Below are 23,712 nucleotides of genomic sequence, written 5' to 3' on the forward strand. Positions count from 1 at the left end.
TCTCTGGGGTTGTAAGCCAGGAATCTATTTTAACATGCTCACAAGTGCTCCCAATAGGTCCATCTACAGACCAGTGTTTGGGAACAATGGACTGACTCCATGCACTCTAAAGCCATGGATTCTGAGATTCCTCCTAGTAAGGTTTCAACTAACCTATAACATGCTGGTCAAATCCCTTAAACAAATGGCCTGGGCTGTATGCTCATGGAGTATGTTTTCTTTAACAAATTTCATGACACAGCCAACCCCCAAGGGATGCTCAGTGATTCTCAACTCGGCTGCATATTAAAGTCACCTGGAGACTTTAAAGCTTCCCCAAATTATTCTGATATGCAACCAGAGTTAAGAATCCCTGATGAAGTCAAATGTTAGTATTTACTTTGAATTGGGAATGAAGAGTGAGATTTTAGTCTGAAATAATTCCTGCCCTCCCTCCCCAGCCCCATCAGGAAAGGTTTCCTGGAGAAAATGACAAGTCATTTAAATCGATAGGTATGGGAGTGTTTGCCCATCCTGTACCCTTTCCTAAAAACTGTCAACTCTAATAGTCCCTTCTTCCTTGTTAAAGTCAAAGCACCCCACCTCTCCCTGACACAGCTGATCGGACACAGGCTGGATCTCTACCCCATGACCTGGTTTGACCAAATTTTCTCTCTTCTGTGACTAGGAGCCAGTCACTGGTTGATCACCTGAAGACTGGAGAACTACAGTAGTAGTTTAGGTTGTATGAGCTAATAAGGAAGCAAATGGAGCCAGACTGCCAGGAGAGGCTGAGTGATAGAGTATGCACATAGAGAAGGGAATGTGAGAGAGAGCCAGACACGGAGACTCCACCAGGGTCACAGATGCCTTCTCAGGCCTAGGTCCAGCTCCTGGTGACACCAAGCTTCACTTCCTGCCCTGGGGTTCCTCTTAATCCCTTTTAGTTGAGCTGGCTCTCATGGGACTACTCAGGACACTCATGACACCATGCAGATGTCTTAAACACTGAACCCAAAATTGCTGGCTTAAGGATGAGCTATAACAGTGTTTCTGGGTGTCAAATTAAAAAAATAAACAGCAATGAATCTTGCAACTTGAATATTAATTTATTACCAGTCACTCAACCCTTTTTGAGCACAGACAGCTGTGTGCCCTGAGTTTCTCTCTGTAGGGAAAACAGGCGACTCAGAACTGGACCCTACCTTCAGGAACCTCACCACCTAGCAGGGGAACTAAGAGGCTCACAGAGTACAAGGAAGGCAGTGTTAAGAGCCCTGGGAGAGCCCTGGCCAGTGTGATAAGAGGTTAGAGTGTTGGCCCATGGACTGAAGGGTTCCCGGTTCAATCCCAGCCAAGACCATGTACCTCGGTTGCAGTCTCATCCCCAGCCCCAGTTGAGGCAAAGGAGGCAACCAATTGATGTGTCTCTCTCAAGTCAATGTTTCTCTCTTTCTCTCTCCCTTCCAGTAGTATCTCTGATAAAGCAATGGAAAAAATATCCTCGGGTAAGGATTTAAAAAAAAAAAAAAAAAGAGCCCTGGAAGAGGAACAATGTACCATACGCATTCAGATTGAGGGGATCAAGGAAGCCTTATGACAAAGGAGGCATTTGCACTGGCCTGAAGGGAGATTCAGATATTTGAAGAGGGAGGGAAAAGGCATCCAGGGAGGAAACCAGGTGGGCCGTGGCGTGGAGGTAGAAAAGCACGGAGAAGCCAGTGTGGCCATAGCATGGTGGAAGGGCCTGTGAGGCTGGAAGGACAGCAGCAGTATCAGGAAGCCCTGCGGACAAGGCCGAGATGCCTTGGAAGTTTCAAGGCCTTTACCCAGCAACCCTCCCCTTGGCATTTCGAGCTGACTGGTCTCATTGTCCCCTGGCTGCTGACAGACCCCTAATAGTTATTCTTTATGTTTTCACAGCATGTGACACTTGCAACACATTCTCCTATATATTATCTCACACTAAGGTGTTAGGGTGAATTGACCGGCCCCGTGAGGTATCTGATCTTGCAGTGCTTACCCCAGAGGAATGAACCTCAAATAGCATTTCAGACCTTGAAGGAGGAAGGACTTTTGGTCAGCAAGTCCATCCCTGGGCCTCTCAAATCCCTCTACCTGGAAGAGGCTTGTGCCTACCTGACAGCCAGGATCCTCCTCCTGATCTCCCTTGACGTCTGGAGCAGGGGCTGGTGTGACCATGACCGCAGGGAGCTTAGCTGGCTCCTCCTCTTTAAAGGATAAACATGGGATAGGTCAGAAGAGAGCCAGATTTTGAGGGCAGCTGGCAGAGACTGATGTGAGTGGCTACAGGGCTATTGGACTTGTCCACTTCAGGGTCTCCGAAGGGGAATTTCTGGCTGATAGGAAAAGTAAAACGATGTGATGTGAACTGTTACTGTCCTGTCCACCGAGATGCGCACAGATGAAGGTACAGCTGGGGAACGGCTGTCCTTGCTCCCCCCTTATTCACAGACTTTTCTGTCCTGGCCAGTGTGGGCAACTGGAGCAGAGAGAGGGCAAAACCCCAGCCCTAAGGGTCTGGCCTTTCCCCCACTGATTGCGCAGAGAGGACCCTAATGATTTCAAAGACAGCAGCTAGGAAGTCTTGAAAAGCCTGGAGAGTTGGGTTTAGGCACAGGCTGTTTCACTTGTTCGCTGTGCAGCTTGGGACAAGTCACTTGACCTCTCTGAGCCTCCCTTGTCTATAGAATAGGAACAATGACTGTTGCTCTGCTTCCCTCCGAGGGTTACTGGGTACAACAGATAGGCCTGGAGTGCTCTACAGAGCCCACAGGACAGTAGCTGTCTCACTCTCCTTGTCCCAGCTGCCACACAGATGCTGGACTTCTGTGTCACCAGGCTCCATGGTTGCCTTTCCTCACTGGGGTTGCTGATCTCAGACCAATCCCTAGCAGAATCATCCTTGTATAAAAGTGGCAGGAAGAAGAAATAGAGTTCAACAGAGTCTAATGTGGGAGAAGATTTAGCAAAAAAAAGAGGTGGGAGTTCAACAATCTTTGGCCTGGCCTTGCCTACCCCATCTAAGGAGAGTACAGAGGGAGCTGCACAGGACTGCCTCGGGAAGGCGGAACCCGGAGGACAGCAAAGTTCAGAGCAGCACCAGATCATCACTTCAGCTGACTGACTCAGAGACGCCAAGAGGCTGGCCTCAGCCTGACGGACAGGAGGGAGGAAGGTGGCAGGAGAAAACCCACTGGTCTCACCATCCTCTCACCTTCTGATTTGCTCTCTGCTTTGGCCTGAGGCTTGGCTTTAGCCTCCTGATTCAAGGTCTCTTTGTCCTTGTTCTTGGAGGAACTGGCTGCGAATGAAAAGGGGAACACATCTGGGACCACAGTATCCCCGCCACACCCTGACTGGCCAGCAGCCAGAGCAGCTGGAGTGCGTGGGAAGAGGCTGGCCTGGGAGTTATGATGTCTGGATTCTAGTCCTACCAGGCTTGTCATGGTGCCCAGTTCCCAAACTTTAGTCTTACATTCCCTGCACTGTCACCAACTGGCTGTGACCGTGGGCAAGTCACTTCCCCTGCCTAGGGCTATTTCCTTTCTGGTAAAATAACAAATAGGATTTATTTCCTTTGTAAGGCCAAGTGATGGTGGCTTGAGTGTGAAATTGAGGAGAATCCGCATCAGAGCTTGATAGGAGAGTGTCATGATTGCTGGGGGTTCCGCAATGGGCGAGGAGTGGAGAAATAATGGCGGGGATTTGTTTTTGCCATCCTTGGACTGGATTATGTGTAAGGGCCTTTGCAGCCTACTTTCTTCTTCTTTTTTTTAAATCCCCACTGATTTTTTAAAATTTTTTTTTTTAATTTTTAATTTTTGTTAAAATCCATTGATTTTTAGAGATTGGAAGGGAGGAAGTAGGAAAGTGAGGGGGGAGAGAGACATCAATATGAGAGAGATACATCTATTGGTTGCCTTCCACATGCACCCCCCTCGCACTCCTTACAAGGGGGCCAGGGATCAAACCTGCAACCCAGGTACGTGCCCTGGACTGGGAATCGAACCTGCTACCCTTCAGGGCACGGGACAGTGCTCAACCACTGAACGACACCAGCCGGGGCAACAGCTTACTTTCCATAAATCTACTAGAAGCTTTGCCATAACTCCAGGGGCACCATGGGGTGGCCATGCTCATGAGCCTCCCCTCTCAGTAGGAAAGGGGCTGCAGCTGCCCACCAAGCTCCCTGCCACATTCTCTTTGACTCCAGACACCTGGAACCCACCCAGAGGCCCATTCCAGATCCCTGTGCACATGCTTTCCTGGAGGCCCACAGAATACTGTGCCCAGAATGGCGCTGCCCTGGTTTCCAGGCAAGAAAAATGGGGAGGGCAACTCTTTCAATGCAACTATGTTCCAGGAAACATGCAAAGTGCTTTGCATGTGTTTCAGGAGGGAGGCACAGAGACCGAGGTGCAGGGTCCTCCTCACAGCAGTGTAGTGTGGCAGGGTGAGGATAATGGTAGAAATGATAGAACAAAGTGGTGCCACGGAGTCTGTTTTGAATCCCATGCTGGCTCTGCTATGAACACTGGGTGACCTTGGAAAGCCTGTGTCCCTCTCTAAGCTTCAGTGACCCTTCTCTAAAAAGGCAACACCATGATATACACAAAGCAATGATGCAGGGATCCATGAGACAACATAAATAAAAATATTTTAATTGCTGCAAGTAAAATATTATCATCTTAGGTCAGACTCTGGAACCAGACAGCCTGGATCTAAATCCTAGTTCTGCCACTTGCTAGCCATGGGCCGAGCTGGGTGATTCCTTAACCTCTCTGTACCTCAGATTCTTCATCTGTAAAATCTTACAGAGTTGTTGAAGGAATAAATGAACTGATACATGAACTTGCCTATTAAAAGAGTGCCTGGCACCTGGAAAAAACTACATCTGTTTTAGCTATGACAATAATGACGAACTGACAACAGTAGTTGAGAGCAGCTGTCCCACCAAGTTTGCAGTGATGAGGCCCCACATTCTGAAGGGTTTGGGTTCGACCCTGAAGGTCCTCTGGTCCATAATCCAGACAGGCTGAGCAGGTGCAATCTGGGGAACTGGGTGGATCAAACTCTGCCTGTGTCCAGGATGGGCAGGAAACATAAATAGGTCGGAATTTCCTCCTCTCAACCTGCCTCCTGAACTCTCGGAGTAGGTTCAGCTGTAGCTGCCTGTGGCAACAGGCTCCATCCTGCAGAGCCACCGTTCTGGCATGTGTTGTCCCTCGAAGTATCCCAGGACTGAAATGTCAGGAAGCAGGCACTCCACTGCCTCTTTCATCCAAAAAAGTCCAGCACCCCCGTGGCAGTGATCAAACACCGTCATCTTCTGTTGAACAATGTGTAGCTATCATCAAAGAAGGGCTCCCCTGTTCCAGTTCTGGCTCTGAGAATATCTGCTGTTAGCTGGAGGAACTGGCAAGAAAATCAAGTTCCCCTCTTTCCCTTTCATTCCTCATCACACACCCTACCCTCTCACTTCTCATGCCACCAAGGAAAACAGGTTAGCAACAGGGCCTCTCTGTTTCTCTGTCTTCCTCTCCAGCCCCCCACAGGTCCAAGTAAAAATCACCAGAAGAGGCGTGGGATCATTGGATCCTGAAGAGGCAGAGCCCCTTCACAGGGTGAGAGTTCAGACCACAGAGCAGCTCTATGGAAGAGTGGAATACCTGAAAGAGTGGAACCCTCTGGACAGACATTTGGAAACAACATATGGAAACACAAACATGTATCTGGAAAGTCTTGAGAACAAAAGCCTTCATCACAGCCCTGTGAGGTCCCACCCCCTCCTGGATGGAATCTCAGGGTGAAGGATCAGGGTTGGCTTCTCTGAGCAGGACTGTACCCCAGAGCGTGTCAGCAATCATTCACAGTGAGGGCGACTCCATGCCACATATGCACACAATGGACCACGCAGGACTGTCTTCCCTGAGATGAGGGTTGCTGGCTCCCCGAGAGCTCATTTCCTCACAGGCCTCTCAACTCTCAGCGCTGAGGATCATCTCCTTAGAATCAATCTCCTCTGACCTCGGCCTGGCCTGGCCATCACATAATCCCATTAGGACAAGCAGGCCAGCTGGCGGCTATTGGCCGTGAAAGTGGCCCAGGCAAGGAGCCCAGTGGTCCCTCTGAGGAGAAGTCTTTATCTTTCAGACTTTGCCAAAGTCAGTGACTCCTGGAGGAGAGGTCAAACATAACCCAGAGACACAGCTTTCTTCATGACACTGGCACAGGTAACACACGGCTGCCAGTCGCTGCAGGCTGCGCTCTCAGAACCCCAGCAGGACTGATTCTGGAGCTGATGCTTGTGGGTGGCCTCTGTGTCTGCCTTGGCTCACCTCGAGGATTTTCTAAGGAAGGTTTGATCACCTTGTCTTTGACTCTGCTTTTCACAGTACAATATACTTGTTTCAAACACCTAAAATCCCAATATTGTGTCTGAAGAAGATACTTAAGGGCCTGAGGAAATTCTAAGTCCCCCAAATTTATCCCTTAACCAGAAAGCTCAGTCAGGGTGCTCCCTGGAGCTCAAGGGTCAATCTCTAGTGTCACACACAGTTCAGTCCTATGCCCTACTGCCCAACTGCAACTCCAACCCCTTGGCTTCTGCCCAAAAGCCAACCTTCCCTTGATGGGGCTCCTGCCTGGGCTCCCAGTTCTGCACCAGAACCCCAGAGTTGGAGGGGCTCAAGGAGAGCAGGTGCCTTTGGGGGCCTGAGAATCATGTTGGCACAGCTCTTTGGAGAGGGAGGCCAGAAGGCAAGAGCTGATAAGATGGATGGTGAGAATCTCAGCTGTCCCCATCATTTGTCAAGTTGGACATTAGCCCCCACTGCACTTTGGACTCTCACCACCCCCAAAACTGGTCCTGGCAGCTCCCAGGATGCCCTCTGGGGTTCCTGGCTGGGGGAAGGGTTAGCAGTCTTCTTAGGACACCAGAGCTAAATACAGAGCTTATGGCACCTAGCAGGTTCCCCTGGAAGTGACCCTGTCACTCAGCCTGAGCCAAGCTGCCTGGCAGGAGACTCTGGGGCACAGGCACCGACTCGTGGGCGGTGGGCTGCGCAGGGAAGATGCTGAGGGCAGCCCCAACATAGACCAGTACAGGGCATGAGGCTTCACGGCCTCAGTAACTACAGCTGAACCTCCTCATTTTACAGGTGAGGACAAGGAGGCAGGGAAGTAGTGGGATGTGGACACCTAAGGGCCTTGGCTCCTTGGGACCCTCTCCTGTCCTAGTGAGTTCGGTGTCTTTGCCTCTACCTCGTCTCCCAGACTGATGATCACCCACTCTCCTCTGCTAACTCTCTCTTCCCGCTCCCGCCCTCATCCCACCCACTGCCTCAGTCTTATAGGTCCCAGCTGCAGGAGGGAAGGACTGGCCAGGGAGACCACGCAGGTCTGGGGAGGCCTCGCTTACCTTCCCTCAGAGGGTCCAGGCTGTGGAGCATGAGCCAGTACATGGTGCTGCGGATGGTGCTGTTGTGCAGAGAGGCTGAGCTGCTCCCTCGGGTCAGCACGGACGGGAGCTGAGCAGGAGAGAGCAGCACAGGCCTCAGTGGGCCCTGCCCGAGCCAGGGGAGAGCCTCACTTAACCCTGCATCCCTCCCAGAAAGATCAGCATGAAAGCACAGGAGCCTTTTCCTGGCCTCCCCTTGTTCTTCACCTCAACCAGGAGAGTTACACTACTTTCTTCTCAGCCTTCCCTCAACTCTCCCATGACAGACTAATTCTACACACTGAGTAATTCCCTAAAGTCTCAACAGGGAGCAGCAATGTGTACTGAGGACACCACATTGCCAAGAGCTTGTCCATCCCCCCAAGTACACTCCATAGAAGCACACACTCACCCACACACCACACAGCAGACCCCCTGCTTGTGGGTACAGCCCTTCGCAGTCCACGAACAGCATCGTGGTGCTTTATCACTGCCCCACTCCCAGAGATAAGAAAGACTGTGACCCCCTTCTACAGGAAAGGAAATGAAAACTATGAGTTCATGAGGGGTGACAATGAAAAGATTCAAGACTGGCACCCAGGGCTTGATTCCCATTCCAGATTTTTTTTCCTATCCTTGTGCTCAAGAACCTTCACAGGCACCCACAAATGCACACACATATACAGCTATAGGTGCAGACACACAGATGCGACACACACTTATCCATAACGACACACACGGATTTACAAGGGAGCATCCAAGAACAGACAAACGCTTGCTCAGTCCCTCCACATCCCCCCTACGTTCACCTTCCCCATTCCTCTGACTCTGAACTCTTCTGCCATCTAGTGGCTGTGGTAACGCAGTACTGTACTTTACAACAGGCCTAGGGATTTTCTTCCGACGGGAGAGATTTCATTCAGGCCCAGCCTCTCCTCTCTATGGTCCCCATACTTCTTCCCCCATTGGCCAAAGGCAGCTAAGACAGTTTTCCACAAACCTCAGACTCCCCTGCCCCAGTGCCCCTCTGACAATTCTCTTAGTTTGGGGCATTCAAAGCCACAGGTAATTAGGCTTTTGATCAATCATGGCATGTCGGGGCTGTAGAGTAGGGCCTGAGTTCATCTACTCCAGTCATTTACAGATGCAGAATCTGTGGCCCCAGATCACACAGTGAGCTAGTGGCAAAGTGCACAGTGACATTCTAGCTCCCAAACTAGCACCTCCTCCACGGCCACCTGGGATTGAGAGTCCCTGGCAAAGGAGCCAGCCTTCCATGGCTCAGCCTGGCAGCACTCCCAGGAACTTCCCAGGCCTGAACCCAGTCCAAGATCCCCAGCATCAGGGCCACAGAGCCCTGAGTCTGTGGCTTTCTCTGAGACCCCACAGTGTCCTCACTGGGCAGACTCCACATGGCACCCACCTTCAGCTTCTTGATATCCTGTGGCTCATCCACCGCAACCGCCCCATCACCTGGCTGCAAACAGGGACAGGAGTCACAAGATGTTTGAGAGACCTTCAGTCTTTCTCCCTACTTCCCTCTCTCTCCAGGAAGCCCTCAGGTTGGAATACAGAAACACACCAGAGATAGCCTGGCCTTCCATAGCCTGGCTTCAGCCTACACACATCATTCCCAGTCAAACGTGTCCACTCACCACGGTCCAGTAACACCACCTATCTTTTAGTCCCTCAAATGCACCGTCCTCTTTACCCACCTTGAAACCTTCATCTTGGGGTGCACGTCTAATTCTCTTTCATAGACTTCTATTCTTTTCCTTCATAGCATGCTCCCCACTTTATTTGTGTTAGTTGTATGGTAGCAAACATGCAAATAAATCTATTGCCCCACTAGCATCTTGAAGGCAGACTGCCTATTTCATTTACCATGTGTGTCCAGCACAAAAACACTGCAAGGGTTCAACAAATATTTGTTAAATGAATGAACTGTCCTCTAAATATACCTAATCTTTTCAAACTCCTATTCCCTTGTTCATGCCTTTCCCCTCTGCCTAAAATGCCCTCTCTATCTCTCTGTAGGCCAACTTTTCAGATCTAAAGTTTTCCCAAATGGCCCCTTCCACCTCACCCCCACTTTAGCTCACTCATACATCTCTCCTCAAAAGCTATATAACGACAGTGAGCACATTTTGTGATACCAAAATCTGGCTCTGTAAATAAATAAGTGCTAATGTCCTAGGGAAGCTGTAGGACAGCCCTCTGGGAAATGGGGCAGCCCTAGAAAATCAAGATGAAGGCCCATTAAGCCCACGGTATGCATTGGCTGGACCACTAGCTTACCACTTTGCATTTACTGACGTTTTAACTTAATGGGATCCCTTGCAGCTGTTCATAGGAACCCAGGGAGGAAGCATGGCAGTCCCTCAGGGGGCTTGTCCTCCTGATTTTCAATCTCCCACTGACATAGCAGTTAATCATTGACCTCTCTGTTTCTAGACACACATCCCTGACACTTTTCCTGAACCACACATTTTAGTCTGATTTTTGAAAACATTCATTCAACAAATACTTACTGAAACCTTGGGATGAGTCCTGCCTTCACTCAGGTTACACACTAGTTGGGGACTCTTCATTTTATCCCTTCACTGAGTACAGTCTTGCACCCTGATCCACTCATTTGTCTAGGCTGGAAACCCAAAAGTCTACCCAAATTCCTCCCTCTCTCTCATAGACCACATCCAACTAGCTGTCAGACCTAATTCATGAAAGTCCTCAAATTTGGCCTCATCTTTCCATTCTCCTGCCTAGAGTCCTGCAACAGCTCCTGACTTCTGATCTGTTCTGGTTCATTCTCCAGCCTTCAGCCAGTGATTTTCAAAGCAAAGCACATCATGTCCCTCCCCTGCATCCTGGGAGCTCACTGGCCTCAGAAGGGAGCACAGACTCCTAAGCTGAGCACACACCAGCCTCCTGCTTACTTACCTCCAAACCAGCTCTGTCGAGCAGAAACAGAATGCAAGCCACATATATAATTTTAATTTTTTTAGTAGCACATTTTTCAAAGTAAAAAAACAGGTTACATTAATTTTAATATACTTTAACCTAATATATTAAAAATATAATACCCTCTAGGTTCATCCATACTGTTGCAAAAAGTAAGACTTCCTTCTTTTTTACACCTACTAGCCCCATTTCTTTTTAAATATATAAATGTCGACCTTCTTAACATGCTTTTTTTAAATTTTTTCACTTACATTTTACATTCTGTGTTATTTTGTATTAGTTACAGGTGTACAGCAGAATGGTTAGACAATCATATACTTTACAAAGTGTTCCCCTGATATTTCTGGTGCCCAATTGGCACCATATAGAGTTATTACAATATTATCAACTATATTTCCTATGCTGTACTTTACATCCCCATGCCTATTTTGCAACTACCAATCTGTATTTCTCAATCCCTTCACCTTTTCACCCAGTCCGCCAACCCCCTTCCACTCTGGCCACCATTAGTCTGTACTCTGTATCTATGAGTCTGTTTCTGTTTTATTTGTTCATTTATATTGTTCTTTAGATTCCACATATAAGTGAAATCATGTGGTATTTGTCCTTCTCTGACTTATTTCACTTAGCATAATATACTCTAGGTTCATCCATGCTGTCACAAATGGTAAGATTTCATTCTTTTTTATGGCTGAGTAATATTCCATTGTATATATGTACCACAGCTTTTTTTTTTTTTTAATGTTTTTATTGATTTCTGAGAGAGGAAAGGAGAGAGAGATAGAAACATCAATGAGTCATTGATTGGCTGCCTCCTGCATGCCCCCCACTGGGGATCGAGCCTGCAACTCAGTCATGTGCCCTGATTGGGAATCAAATCATGACCTCCAGGTTCATGGGTCAACGATGCTCAACCACTGAGCCAAGCCAGCTTGACGTATCACAGCTTTTTTATCCACTTGTCTATTGATGGGCTTGGGTTACTTCCATAGCTTGGCTATTATAAATAATGCTACAGTGAACATAGGGGTGCATATATTCTTTCAAATTAGTGTTTTGGGTTTCTTCGGATATATGACCCAGAATTGCTAGGTCATAAGGCAGTTCCTTTTTTTTTTAACTTTTTTTTTTTTAAATATATCTTTATTGATTTCAGAGAGAGGAAAGGAGAGGCAGAGAGAGAAACAGAAATATCAATGATGAGAGAGTCATTGACCGGCTGCCTTCTGCACGCCCCCGACTGGGGATCAAGCCCGCAACCGGGGCATGTGCCCTGACCGGGAATCGAACCCCGATCGCCTGGACCCCAGGTCAATGCTCAACCGCTGAGTCATGGCCAGCCGGGCCAGTTCCATTTTTAATATCTTGAGGAACCTCCATACTGTTTTCCATAGTGCTGACTAGCCACATTTCAAGAGCTCAGTAGCTGCATGCTGCCAGTGCAGCTACAGTCTCTTCCCACTCTCATTTTCCAGCCTTTACACATGCCTAGGAGACTCCCTACCCCTTCTTCAGTCAGCCAACCCCTGCTTGTCCTGTACTACTTTCCCCTTCCTCACTAACCACACTGGCCTCCAATTCTTTCCTCTACTGCACCAAGCTCTTTCCCCAATCTGAGCCTTTGCAAATGCTGTTTCCTCTTCTGGAATCCTTCAGAACATGGTGTGTTTCCCTTCTCATTCTGAAGACCTCTACCTGGACTTCTCCTCCTCCAAAAGGCCTCCCTTGCTCTCTCTATATATAAAGGGGACCCACTACCTTCAGTCACTCCCCATCACATGCACTGCTTATTTCCTCCATAGCACTTGTCAACCTCTGAAATTATCTTCTTAATTTATTTTACTTGTTTATCACCCATACGCCCACTCCTCCACACTAAAAAATGTTCTGTTGGGTTTATGTTTCCAATTTATATAGGTGGCAGAGCATCTAGAAATCATGCTGTTCTCTGTAGAATACCATGAATATCTGATTTCATATTTAATCCCATCATATACACTATAGAAAATATACTGTGTTGCATGAGTGCATGTAAAACCTCAACTGCAGGCATACACATTCCCCATAAAAACAACACGGTATTGGACGAGGCATGATCACATCGGAGTTTTTCTGTTAATAGTTGTTTCTCATGCATTCACTTTGTCATCTGCTAGCACCCACTAGCAGGAGAACACTGAAAGCTTAAGAAACTTTTATGAGGAAAGGGAGCTTAAAATTGAGAATTCTATTCTTACCATCTTTTCCTGACAACTGGGGGGAAGCTGACCATTACTCAAGGAGTTAAAAGGAGGGAACCCCTCAGCCCAGGCTAGGATGGCCTCTTTGAAAGCACAGTGGATCCCCTGCAGCCGAGCATGGGCAGGGTCCACAGAGGCAGGAGGGGCCCTGGTGGCTGCTTAGTTGCCTACACCCATCTTGTCTGCACAGTAGGCAGCTGGCAGTACAGGCCACTGATGAAAGCCCTTAGGATAAATGTCAACCTCGACAAAAAACCTAAGGAGACCCCAGGTTTGTCTGCTTGGGGTCCTGTTGGTTGGTTTAGTAAACAATCCTGCCAGGAAGAAAACAGTCCCGGATGCATTTAAGAAAGAGTGTCAGGCTTCCCTCCAGAGTTTCACATTCTGAAGTATTTGGGGGTCAGAATGTGGATATGGAGTTTTCCGAGGGGCCCACACCAGACTTATTTCCTGCCTTGCGTCCCTTTTCACCACTGGTGTCCCACAGGGCTGCCTTCCCAAACAGCATCTCATGCAGATGTCTAGTCCTTCCTGGCTAAGCTCGTAACTCTCTCTCTAAAGAAGGGCCAATAGTCCTCCAAATACAGATAAGACTTTTCAGCCAGGCTAGTACTTCAGTTTTGCTGTTTGTTGTCTTTCTGTGAGTGTGCACAGTCAAGGCAGGTCCAATGCTTGTCATTTTTGGCCAGAACAAATACATTGAGAGCTTCAAAATCAGGTATAAACTTTTAGAGTAAGCTAAGTTAGATTGTGTTGAACAAACATTTACCATTTCCTTATTGGGGTAATTCCTCGAAACAATACATGTCAGTTTGACAATGTTGTCTAAAATATTTTAGGACTTGATTTTTTTTCAGCCAGTGTAAAAAGAGAGACTCTAAAATAGTTGCTATGTGTCTATGTCTGAAGCTACATAATTTATTTTTTCTGAAAATACTTAAATTCTGATTAGAACCATCCCCAAAAACTTTTATCCTGGTTCTAGATTATCAGAGCAGAATAAAAAGTAAAGTGAACGGCCCTCCAGCTTAGAAACTCCATAGTCATCAGTTGGATGTTCAGTTCTTCAGGTAGGAGAAACCTGTGAGTTTGTTGCTCTTAGTGAAACACCATGTGGCCATTCCCATTTGTTTACATATTGTCCATGGTCTGTGGCTGCTTTCACAATGGAGTTGAGTAGTTGTGACAGGCTGTATGGCCTACAAAGGCTAAAATATTTAGTATCTGGCCCTTTGCAGCGAAAGTCTGCCAACCCCTGCACTAATTCATCCCATTTACTTTTCAGATGAGCAATCTTAGGCCTGGATGAAAAGCAAAGTGACTTTGTAGCACTTTGCACAGTGTTCCCTTTATTATAAGGACTCTTGTCTATGCCCGTGCCCTCTACTGGATGGGACACAATCTTTTTATTTTCCACACTGTTTTTCATTTCAGTGCTTAATAATAAAGATTTATTGAACTGCATTGACTTGCCCAGGGTAACAGGGATAATTAGCAGTGGAACCTGGGTTAAAACCTAGATATATGGATTCAAAAACCAGTGGGAAGGACCGTCAACTAGCTGTGTAACTTTGGATGAGTTAATTATCTTCTCTGAGCCTCAGCTTCCTCATCTGCAAAATGTGGATAACAATCTGTTCCTTGTAGGGTTTTTATGAGAAGTCGTTGAGATAATGTATGTATGTAATAGAGGAAGGGGGTGTCTTTCCTGTTCCTGTTCCTTTCCAAGGAGGAGAGGATCCCACTGCCCTCCATGGCTCTTCCCACTACTTGGACTTCCTAAGCAGCTATGGCTCTGACCTTGTCTCCCCAGCCATCCTCCTTTGCTCCCTATCACCCTGCCTGGCCTCACCCCACCTCTCTCTGATTTCCTCACCTTTGGAGCATGGCTGATTAAATAAGCCCAGTTTCTCTGGCTCCCTGCCTTCCTGAGATGATGCTCAAAGAAGAGACCCATTAGTCAGGGAAAGGTGTGAACTAATAAGTCAGTAAAAGTAAGGCAGAGAGCAAGGCATAGCCATTTTCATAGTTAAAGTAAAATAATTTACAGGGGTGAGTACATACTCTTGCATAAACCACCAAAATGAATACCAGCCCAGGTTACTAGATCAAAGACTGGATTTTCAGAGAATTGCTTTATGAATTCAAAATGGAATGGCTTCTCAGTTTGTCAGTGAAATGCAGGATGACTCATCTCTCTCTAACCAGATCATAGGTCTTGGCCAGACAAACACAGACATAAAGATACAAGCAAAGGCAGTGTCCTCTCTCTCTGGCTATAAGTAACCTGGGGTGAAACTCCAGATCCAGACAGTTTTAAAAACCATTTCAAGCCGGGCTGGCATGGCTCAGCAATTGAGCATCGACCTACAATCCAGGGGATGCCGGTTCAATTCCCAGCCAGGACACATGCCTGGGCTGCAGGCTCGATCCCCAGCAAGGGGGTATGCAGGAGGCAGCTGATTAATGCCTTTCTCATCACTGATGTTTCAATCTCTCTCTCTCCCTCTCCCTTCCTCTCTCTGAAATCAATAAAAATAATTTTAAAAAAAATAAAAAACATTTCAAAATAGGTATAGTTCCTGAGTTATTTGGACTAATTTTTAGCAGGCAGTGGTTAGTGCTGGGAAGTCTAAACTATAGGTTTTTAATTTTAAATAAATATAGATTTGCTTTCAAGTATAGCCAGTAATTCAATCTGCTTTTAAAAACATAATTCTGTTCATTAAAAATCATGCTGGATCTGTTTTGACAAATAGCTAAAAACAGAGTTGTAATAAGCACCACTAAAACTGTTTGGCAACCAGCTGCTATGAAAGCCCTTGAAAAGTCTCGGAAGTAGATTACAAATTCTCCTTTGAAATCATGATTATGCTTCACATCCTTGGCAAGCTTTGCTCTGATGGTCTAGCTCCAAATCACAAATTCAGAATTTGCAGTTTAAATAAAAACAGAATGACTATGAAAGACTGGGAGGCAAGTCAGAGGCATTTTGAAAACTGCTGGCCTGATGTCTACCAGGCAGTAAATGCTTTCCTCAGAGGAGAGTACCAAGCTCCATGGCCACCCCTAGCAAGGTCTACCCTGAGAATTTCATTAAAGGGAGGCCCCTGCATCTTCACAATGAGTGATAGGACACTTTAAGCCTCCCTTTCTTTTTTAAGCCTCTGGCTTCATGGAGCAGTAGTCTCATGGTAAATAGTGCTGAATGGGGAGTTAGGATAGTGGATTCCAGTTCTGATACCTGCAGGCTATATGACCTTGGGCAGAACATTTCTCCTTTTGGGGCAATATGCAAATAAGGCAATTGGAGCTCAGTTGATCAGATCAGACAAATAACCATTGTGCTGGGCCTGCCAGAACTGAGCTCACTTGGACACAGCACATTATCAATGAATGTTAGAATCAGAAAGACCTTTTGGTGATTCACTAGAATTTGTGATTTCCCCCAAAGAAGGGAAGGAACCTGTCTAAGGTCACACAATTAGAGGCAGAATTGGATTAGAACCCAGGTTACCTGACTCTCAGTTATGTGCTCTGGCCAGAACATTATCTCAAAAATCCTAAAGGAAATACATTTTATCTCCTTTGCATCCTGTATCTCCCAGACATGTTGCTGAGTTTGGTCTCCATCCTGCTCACTCATCAAAACTGCTCTGGATTAAGTAGCTAAATCCTTCTACTCTTTGCACGCAAAATTCTGCTCGCACCAGTAGCCTCTCTGAGACCTGAGACGGGCAAGTCTCAGAAAGGCCACTGACTGAGCCTAGACTGAGCCTTTAGGAGCAGGAGAGAAATGGAGTCTGTGTTCTTAGGGTGCCCTCACTTTGGAGATTCAAGGATAAACAACTTGGAGATGAATTTTCAGAGATCACTTCCCCAATTTAACCTGCAATGAATTTAGTAGGAATGGGACAGAGAATTTCTTGGAAAGGAACTTTGGGGCCAGGAGAAAGACCCAGAGTTAGCATTCTTGGTATCTGGTCTCCAGTCAGCATGGAGACCAGCTCTGTACCCAGGGCTGCCCTGTCAGTGGATGAATGGAGCTCTCATGTTAACTATTTTAAAAACAAAACAAAATTTAAAAAATCCTTCCTTCCTTCTCGGACCCCATCCAAGCCACCAGATCCTCCAAGTCTGGAATGTGAACAAATAAGATTAAATGAAAGTGAGGATGCTACATAAACCCTGAACACCATGCACATGGAAGAGATTATCATTTTTCCCTACCTGATACCTCTTTGGACATTTTCCAAAGCCCAGCTCAAATGTCATTTCCAAAGACCCAGTCAGACCAACCTGGGTTCAAATCCTCACTCCATCACCTATTTGCTATGTGATATTGAACAAGTGGCATAATTAGGCTTCAGTTTCTTCCCTTGCCAAAGGGGGGTCATAATAATAACCATTTTATAGGATGATTGGGGGCTGAACCAAGTTCACTCTGGGCAAAGACCCCAGTATAGTGCCTGGCAAAGAACAGGACTTTAAATGTTGAATGAATAGCAAGGGAACCAGCGCACCCATCTCTTGAGGTCTGACCCAGCACTTTTCATTCTTTAGTCCCGGGCTTCCCTCACCCTTTTGCCCCAAAGAGGCTAAAGAAGCCTGAGCTAGCCTGCTCTTACCTTGCTAAAGTCCCCTAGGGCCATGACCTTGGCCCCTGGCCTCCTGCTGAGCTGCTCTTTCACCCAGAGCTCGAGCTTCTTGTTCCACTTCATGGTGAACACATAGGAGGCATAGGCCAGCAGCAGCAGTAGGCTCTCCCACCAGACAATGAGGCTGTCCAGGAAGAAGAGAATGAGCATCATCAGGTCAAGGATGTAGAAGGAGACGTCACGGAACAAGGGCCACCAGGTGAGGTGGAGGATCTCCCGGGAGAAGAGGGCACAGGTGCCGATGACAAAGAGGATGTTGAACACAGCAGAGCCCACGATGGTGCCAATGCCCACATTGCTGTGGGAGATGAAGACGCCGATGAGGGAGGTGAAGAGCTCAGGAGCAGAGCCTCCAGCAGCCATGAATGTGGCACCTGCCACATCCTCAGAGATCTGCAGCTTGTCTGTGATGACGCCCAGGGCTGGGACAAAGTACTCGTCACACACGATGGCCAAGGCCACAAACACATACATCATGCCAAAGATGTGCAGGACCACCCAGCCATGCCTCCGCTCCTCCACGCTGAACAGGTCTGGGGGATAATCTGCCATGGGGTGGAGGTCTGGCTGGCTGGGGGGCAGCGCTGAGGGACTGGGGCTGGGTGCCTCTGGGAGCAGGGCTGTTGTCACACTGGGGGAGGGGATAGTGGGAATGGCTGGAGCTGACTCCACAACTACATAGTGACGAACCTGAGTAGTCAGATTTGCCCTAACGCTGGGAGTTGCTGAGGTGCTTGGTGCTGTGGAAGGTTTCTTCGCCAGCCCCCAGAAGGTGGCTAAGGACATTCCAATGGTTGGTACACTGGTTCTGGATGAGGGATTCCTAACCCTCCCAGCAGCAGTAGAGACTTTGGTTTCTGTTAGGCTGCTTCCTGTCATGGTGCTAGTCATCACTTGCCCCTCAGAGATGGATGCAGTGTGCTCTAAGACTGTTCCCTGGGTCATCAGGTTGTTCTTTAGCACTAACCTCCGAGGGTTGGTTGAGCTGTCCACTCTTCTGGGGATAGTCAGGGTGTTCTTTTCCAATGTACTCCTAGGAGAAGTCAAGATGTCTGTTTCTATGTAATTTATCAGGAAAGTTGGAGTATTATCAGTTACTCCCTTGAGAGTAGTCGGGGTGGTTTCCTCCACTATTCCCTTGGAGGGGCTGCTCTCCAACATTTTGTAAGTTGCCATAGTTTCACTGTCTTTCACTGTTGTTCCGGGGGTGATCCCATTGCTTCTTGTCATTGTCATGAATGTGGATGGGGCAGAGATTACTATTCTACCATGTGGGGATGGGGTGTATTTTTTTACCTTTCCCCTGGCTTGAGTTGGGTGGTAGTGCTTCATTTCTCCCCCGGGTGTTGTTGGGGTATAATTCTTTACTGTTGATGTGCTTGAAGTTGGGGTGTAGTGATTCAGTACTCCACTTGGTATGGTTGGAGTGTTTTCCTTCACTCTTTCTGTGCCTGCTGCTATTGGGCTGTAGTTATTCTTGGGTACCGTTGGAGAGATGTTGGCTATTCTGGGTGTATTGGAGGTGTTCTCCATTGTTATGTCAGGTGTTGCTTCCTCCTTGCCCACTGTGGCTTGGAGTGCCAGTGTTTCACCCTCCATTTCAGAACCTGCTCTTGGAGGGTCACTGCTCACCATCATCATCTCATTGTTGGGAAGGTCCCGGCTGGCCAGTTTTACAGGGTGTTGGGAAGGGACTGCTGCCCACAGTGAGGGGAGGCCCCAGGGGCTCCTCAGGTGCTGGTAGGTGGAACCAATGATCAACATTCCCAGTAGGAAGAGGAAGCGGATCCATTGAAGCCGTTTTGGCCACAGTAACTGCCTTTCCTGCATTCCCACCCTGATCAGTTTCCCCATGATGGCCAGTTATGCCAGGTTACAGAAGGCTCTCATTCTGTCCACTGAAAGATGGGGGCTGTTCTGGGATTCAGGTTGGTGATCAGGGAAGATTTCTCCATGAAGCCCAGCCAAGAGATATCCACAACCCTAGAGAGGGGGGGAAAAAAAGAGGTTATTTGCCCTTAAGAGGAGAGCTGGGATCCACCAAAACCTCATCTGGAAAAGAGTAACAATTCATGCAGGGGCCTTTGTGGAGAAGACAGTGTTTCTGTTGGAACAAAACTACCTCTGCACCCTGCTCAAGGGGGCAATGCCTATTCATGGGCAAAGGAGCATCTAGGGGTCCTCAGTGCTGTGTAGGCGTGCCAGCAACCTAGGCTCCTGAGCTGGGTCCACCCGAAGTCTGCCAGCACTCCTAGGTATAAGCCTGAATTGCTGGGAGCTCAGTCATATGTAGTTGGTGCCCAGGCCACAGATCTCACCTTATCAAAGGCATAAGGGAGATAAAAAGACATGTTTTTAAACTTTAGACAAAAAGAGGCAGCAGTGGAAGACAGTGCCAGGGACATCAAGACTCCACATGTTTTTTTCAGACTGGCTTAAAACAATTCCACCATATCATCCAGAGGGGATAAAGCTTAAAAGTTAATGTCATGAAGGTTCCCAGACAGTGTGATGCGGTGGGAGGAACATGGACAATGGAGTCAAAGACTTGGATTCCCAGCTCTGCCGTTTGCCAGCTGTGTCACCCTGGAGGGGCTGAGCCTCAGTACCTCATCTGTGAAATGGGCATAACATATATGTTGATTATGTAAAGATGATCTCTGGAAGGACATCTAGAGAAGGGAAACCAAAGGCCAGGGGTCAAAAGGAGACTTACTTTTCAGTATACCTTATTGTTCAGTTTAACCACTCAACCTTTTTATTATATGGATGTTATATTTTAATTTTAATTTTAAATTTTATTCATTGTAATAGAAATAACAATAGTAATAACAATACCTATGTCATAGGAATGTTGGGAGAGTAAAACACATAAAGTCTGTGAAAAGCACTGTACAGAATCAAGTGCTCCATATGGCTATTTTACATAAGGACACACTAGGAAAGACCATGAAATGCCCTCAAAGAATCCTCAGTTTATCAAGGGCACTGAGGCTCAGTGCAAGTGAATATTTATTAAATCTCTAACCAATGTCCACAGATTATTATAAAACAGTAACTAGAAATGACTGGTTTTGCATATGAAGTAATCTATTAGAAGTGAGATGAGTAACCCATAGAATAGTAAGTAGTTAAAGGCAGAAGTTACTAACATTATTTAGTGTAACTGCCCATTTGAGATATGAAGAAACTGAGGTCCAGCCCTGGCCTAGTTGCTCAGTTGGTTAGAGCATCATCTCGATTTGAGAAGGTTGAGGGGTCGATCCCTGGTCAGGGCACATAGAAGAATCAACCAGAGTGCATAAATTAAGTGGAACAACAAATTGATGTTTTTCTCTCAAATCAACAAATTAAAGAAAAAAAGAAACTGAGGTCCAGAGAGATGCAACTTGCTCAGTGTCACACAGCTAGTGAGTAGCAGTGCATGTGAGCCTTCTACTGCCCCAATCTTCCCAGCATACCACACTAGAGACGCAAATGCAATTGTCTTAAAAAGCAAAAGAGGGATGAGCAAAAGGAGAACTGCAAAATAAGTGATTTTCCTTCTTTGTCCTTGATTCCTATAATCGTCTTTCCACTGTCTCCCTGTTCACCCTGTCCCTTGCCATAAACTCAACACTTTGAATCTCCTAAAGAAACTTCCAAGGGTCTCTCTTTCTGGTATGCCTGTGTTATGTAACAGAGCTGAGCTGGCATCTCAACTGATCCTTCCTACCTAATCACCTACCTTCAAACCTGGACATCTGGGTGTCTTCTCAGTTCTGGGAACTTGTCAAAATCCAGGGTCTCAAAGAGTGGGTCTGAAGCTAGACAGCAGGGAACACCCCATTCTCCCGTCCCCAGCTCTTCTATGGAATCCTAATTCAAGGCAGGGTCGGGTATGAAGGGCATCTCAGGGGAAGACTATCCAATCCCTGCTAATACCCACTTCTAAGCAGCTTACCAGGGCATTGTACAAAGTTCTGGGTCTTGGTGCCTCTGCCAGAGACGAAGAGGGTGCACCTTGCACCAGGGACACAGATGGACTTCCATGGGCCTCTGTTGTCAAGGAGGAAACTGAGGGAACTTCTCAAACTTGTTTCTAAGCTCTGGGAATAAGATGTGGTCTGGGGTTTCCATGCTTATGGGAAGGAAAGATTCAGAATTCACTCTGTGGGAACCAAGAGAAGGTGCCTGGGGCTTAAGAGATCAGAAAACCTCAGTTAGCACTAGGCTCCATTTGCTACGGTGTGATTCTAAACATAATCTAAATGTAAATGTGGAGATAATAATACTTGCCGTACCTATCTGTAGGGTGGATGTGAGAATCAAAATTTTAAATGAAAGAATATCTGCTCAATTTTGCTGTGAGCCTAAAACTGCTCTAAGAAACAGTTTTTTGTTTGTTTTTTTAAATGAGGGAACGTGGGGAAGATACTTTACAAACTTTAAAGCATTTCACACATGCAAAATATTTTATTAGGCCTAAGGGAAATCCTTGGGGGAGAAGGGCACTGACAGATCTCCCCAGAGCATACTGGAACATCCCAAGATACCCCAGGAGTTGTGTTTCCAACCCAGGGCTGGAGCTGAATGGAGTGGAAGTGAAGTGAGGCAAGTGGGGGTCTCATGATCCTACCCAAGGACCTGGCAGCCACTTCAATCATTCCTTTAACTCCGCCTGATATTTACTGATTACTCCTTTCTCCCCTCCCTGTTTTCCCCAAGGTGCATGCATAGCATGTTGCTTTGATTACTTTCACTGGAAATAGCTGGTAATCCCTCACAGCCTTCCCCCTGCCCTATTTCCCCCTGCGTAGTCTATAACAGTGATAAGGTACCCAGCGTCCTCTCCTGGATCACACAGAGGTGCCCACCCCCTGTGGAGGAGCTGTCTTCATTTCTGGGTGTCCTGGAGTCACTCTGAATGTTGGAAGCCTGGGTGGAGAGGCTGACCTCTGCTAGCTACCTTGCCTTTAGACTCCTGCAGGCAGAACCAGATCTAGTTACTTCCCTTCTCACACTATCTAACACAGTCTCAATCTGGTCCAGAAAGACGGAAAAAGCAACCCAATTCACAAGATGGAATATTATTTAGCTCTAAAAAGAAATGAGCTATCAAGCCACAAGAAGACATGGAGGAAATTTAAGTGCACATTACTAAGCAAAAAATGTCAATCTGAAAAGGTTACAAACCATATGGTTCCAACTATGACATTCTGGAAAAGGCAAAACTATGGAGACAATAAAAAGATCAGTGGTTGCCAGGAGTCAAGGGAGAGGGAGAGATTAAAAGGCAGAGCACAGAGGATTTTTAGAGCAGTGAAACTACTCTATATGATACCACAGCGGTGGATACATGTCATCATAAATTTGTCAAACCTACAGAATGTACACCACCAAGTGTGACCCCTAAGGTAAAGCATGGACTTTGGGTGATAATGATGTGTCAGTGTAGGTTCATGAATTATAACAACTTTATCACTCTGGTGTAGGATGTTGATAGTGCAGAAGGGTGTGTGTGTGTGTGTGTGTGTGTACACAGACTACATGGAACTCTCAGTAATTTCCACTCCATTTTGCTATGAACCTAAAACCACTCTAAAAATAAAGTTTATTTTTTTAAAAAGTTCTTATCTTTTAGAGATACATACTGAAATATTTATGGACAAAATGTTATCTGATCTACAATCTGCATCAAAATAATATTTTGGGGAAAGTGGGTAGAGGTATAAATGAAGTAAGATTTAGAATTGAGTTGACAGTAGAAGCTGGGTGAAGGATTTATTATGCTATTTCCCCTACCTTAGTCTATGTTTGAAATTTTCCAGTAATGAAATATTTTAAGAGGAGAGTGGGGTTGTAACTACAATTTCTTTAGACACTCACTTTGGTGAAAATAGTGGAATGTGGTTTGAGGATGAGGGAAAGGAGACAGCCTGGCACTTAGAAGTATGGTTTGGGAATGGACAAGGTCTAGACTAGAGGGAGCAGGAAGGAAGACATAGGGCAAAGGACAGTATAGGAGAGTGACAGGGAGAGAATAGAAAAGGAATGTGGGCTCACTGCTTCCTGTCCCCCTCTCTTCCCTTTTCTTCACTCACTCACTCACTCACTACTTACCCTTCACCTCTGTGAATGAAAAATGAAGGCTCCAGGTACCAAACCATGAAATCCCAATTCAGTTAGCATGAACTGGGAGTCTACATTTTCTTTTTTTTTCTTTTTCTTTTCTTAATTTATCTTTATTATTGAAAGTATTACAAATATCCCTCTTTTTCCCCCTTGATCCCCTCCACCTTACACCCCTCCCTCCAGGCCTTCACCCCACTATTGTCTGTGTCCATCCATGGGTTATGCATATATGCATATAAGTTCTTAGGTTAATATCTCCCCACCCACCCACCCACCCACCTCTGCCTTCCCTCTGAGA

The 23,712-nt window shown here is 46.7% G+C and overlaps 1 protein-coding gene across 1 annotated transcript in view; it reads right to left on the bottom strand.

The window, feature by feature from the left end:
• The window catches only part of SLC24A1 (solute carrier family 24 member 1), a 32,355-nt gene that overhangs the window by 5,878 nt on the left and 2,765 nt on the right, over positions 1-23,712 (bottom strand). Inside the window, exons 3-7 of the mRNA XM_087820832.1 lie at positions 17,271-19,283; positions 8,865-8,918; positions 7,424-7,532; positions 3,218-3,304; positions 2,119-2,210 (exon numbers count right to left, since the gene is read on the bottom strand). Of these exons, the coding sequence (XP_087676958.1) occupies positions 2,119-2,210; positions 3,218-3,304; positions 7,424-7,532; positions 8,865-8,918; positions 17,271-19,154 (2,226 nt within the window). The 5' untranslated portion in view covers positions 19,155-19,283. The remainder of the gene's footprint in view (positions 1-2,118; positions 2,211-3,217; positions 3,305-7,423; positions 7,533-8,864; positions 8,919-17,270; positions 19,284-23,712) is intronic.

The sequence above is a fragment of the Miniopterus natalensis genome, chromosome 1 (assembly GCF_054644295.1).
Source record: "Miniopterus natalensis isolate mMinNat1 chromosome 1, mMinNat1.hap1, whole genome shotgun sequence".
NCBI classification, from domain to species: Eukaryota; Metazoa; Chordata; class Mammalia; order Chiroptera; family Miniopteridae; genus Miniopterus; species Miniopterus natalensis.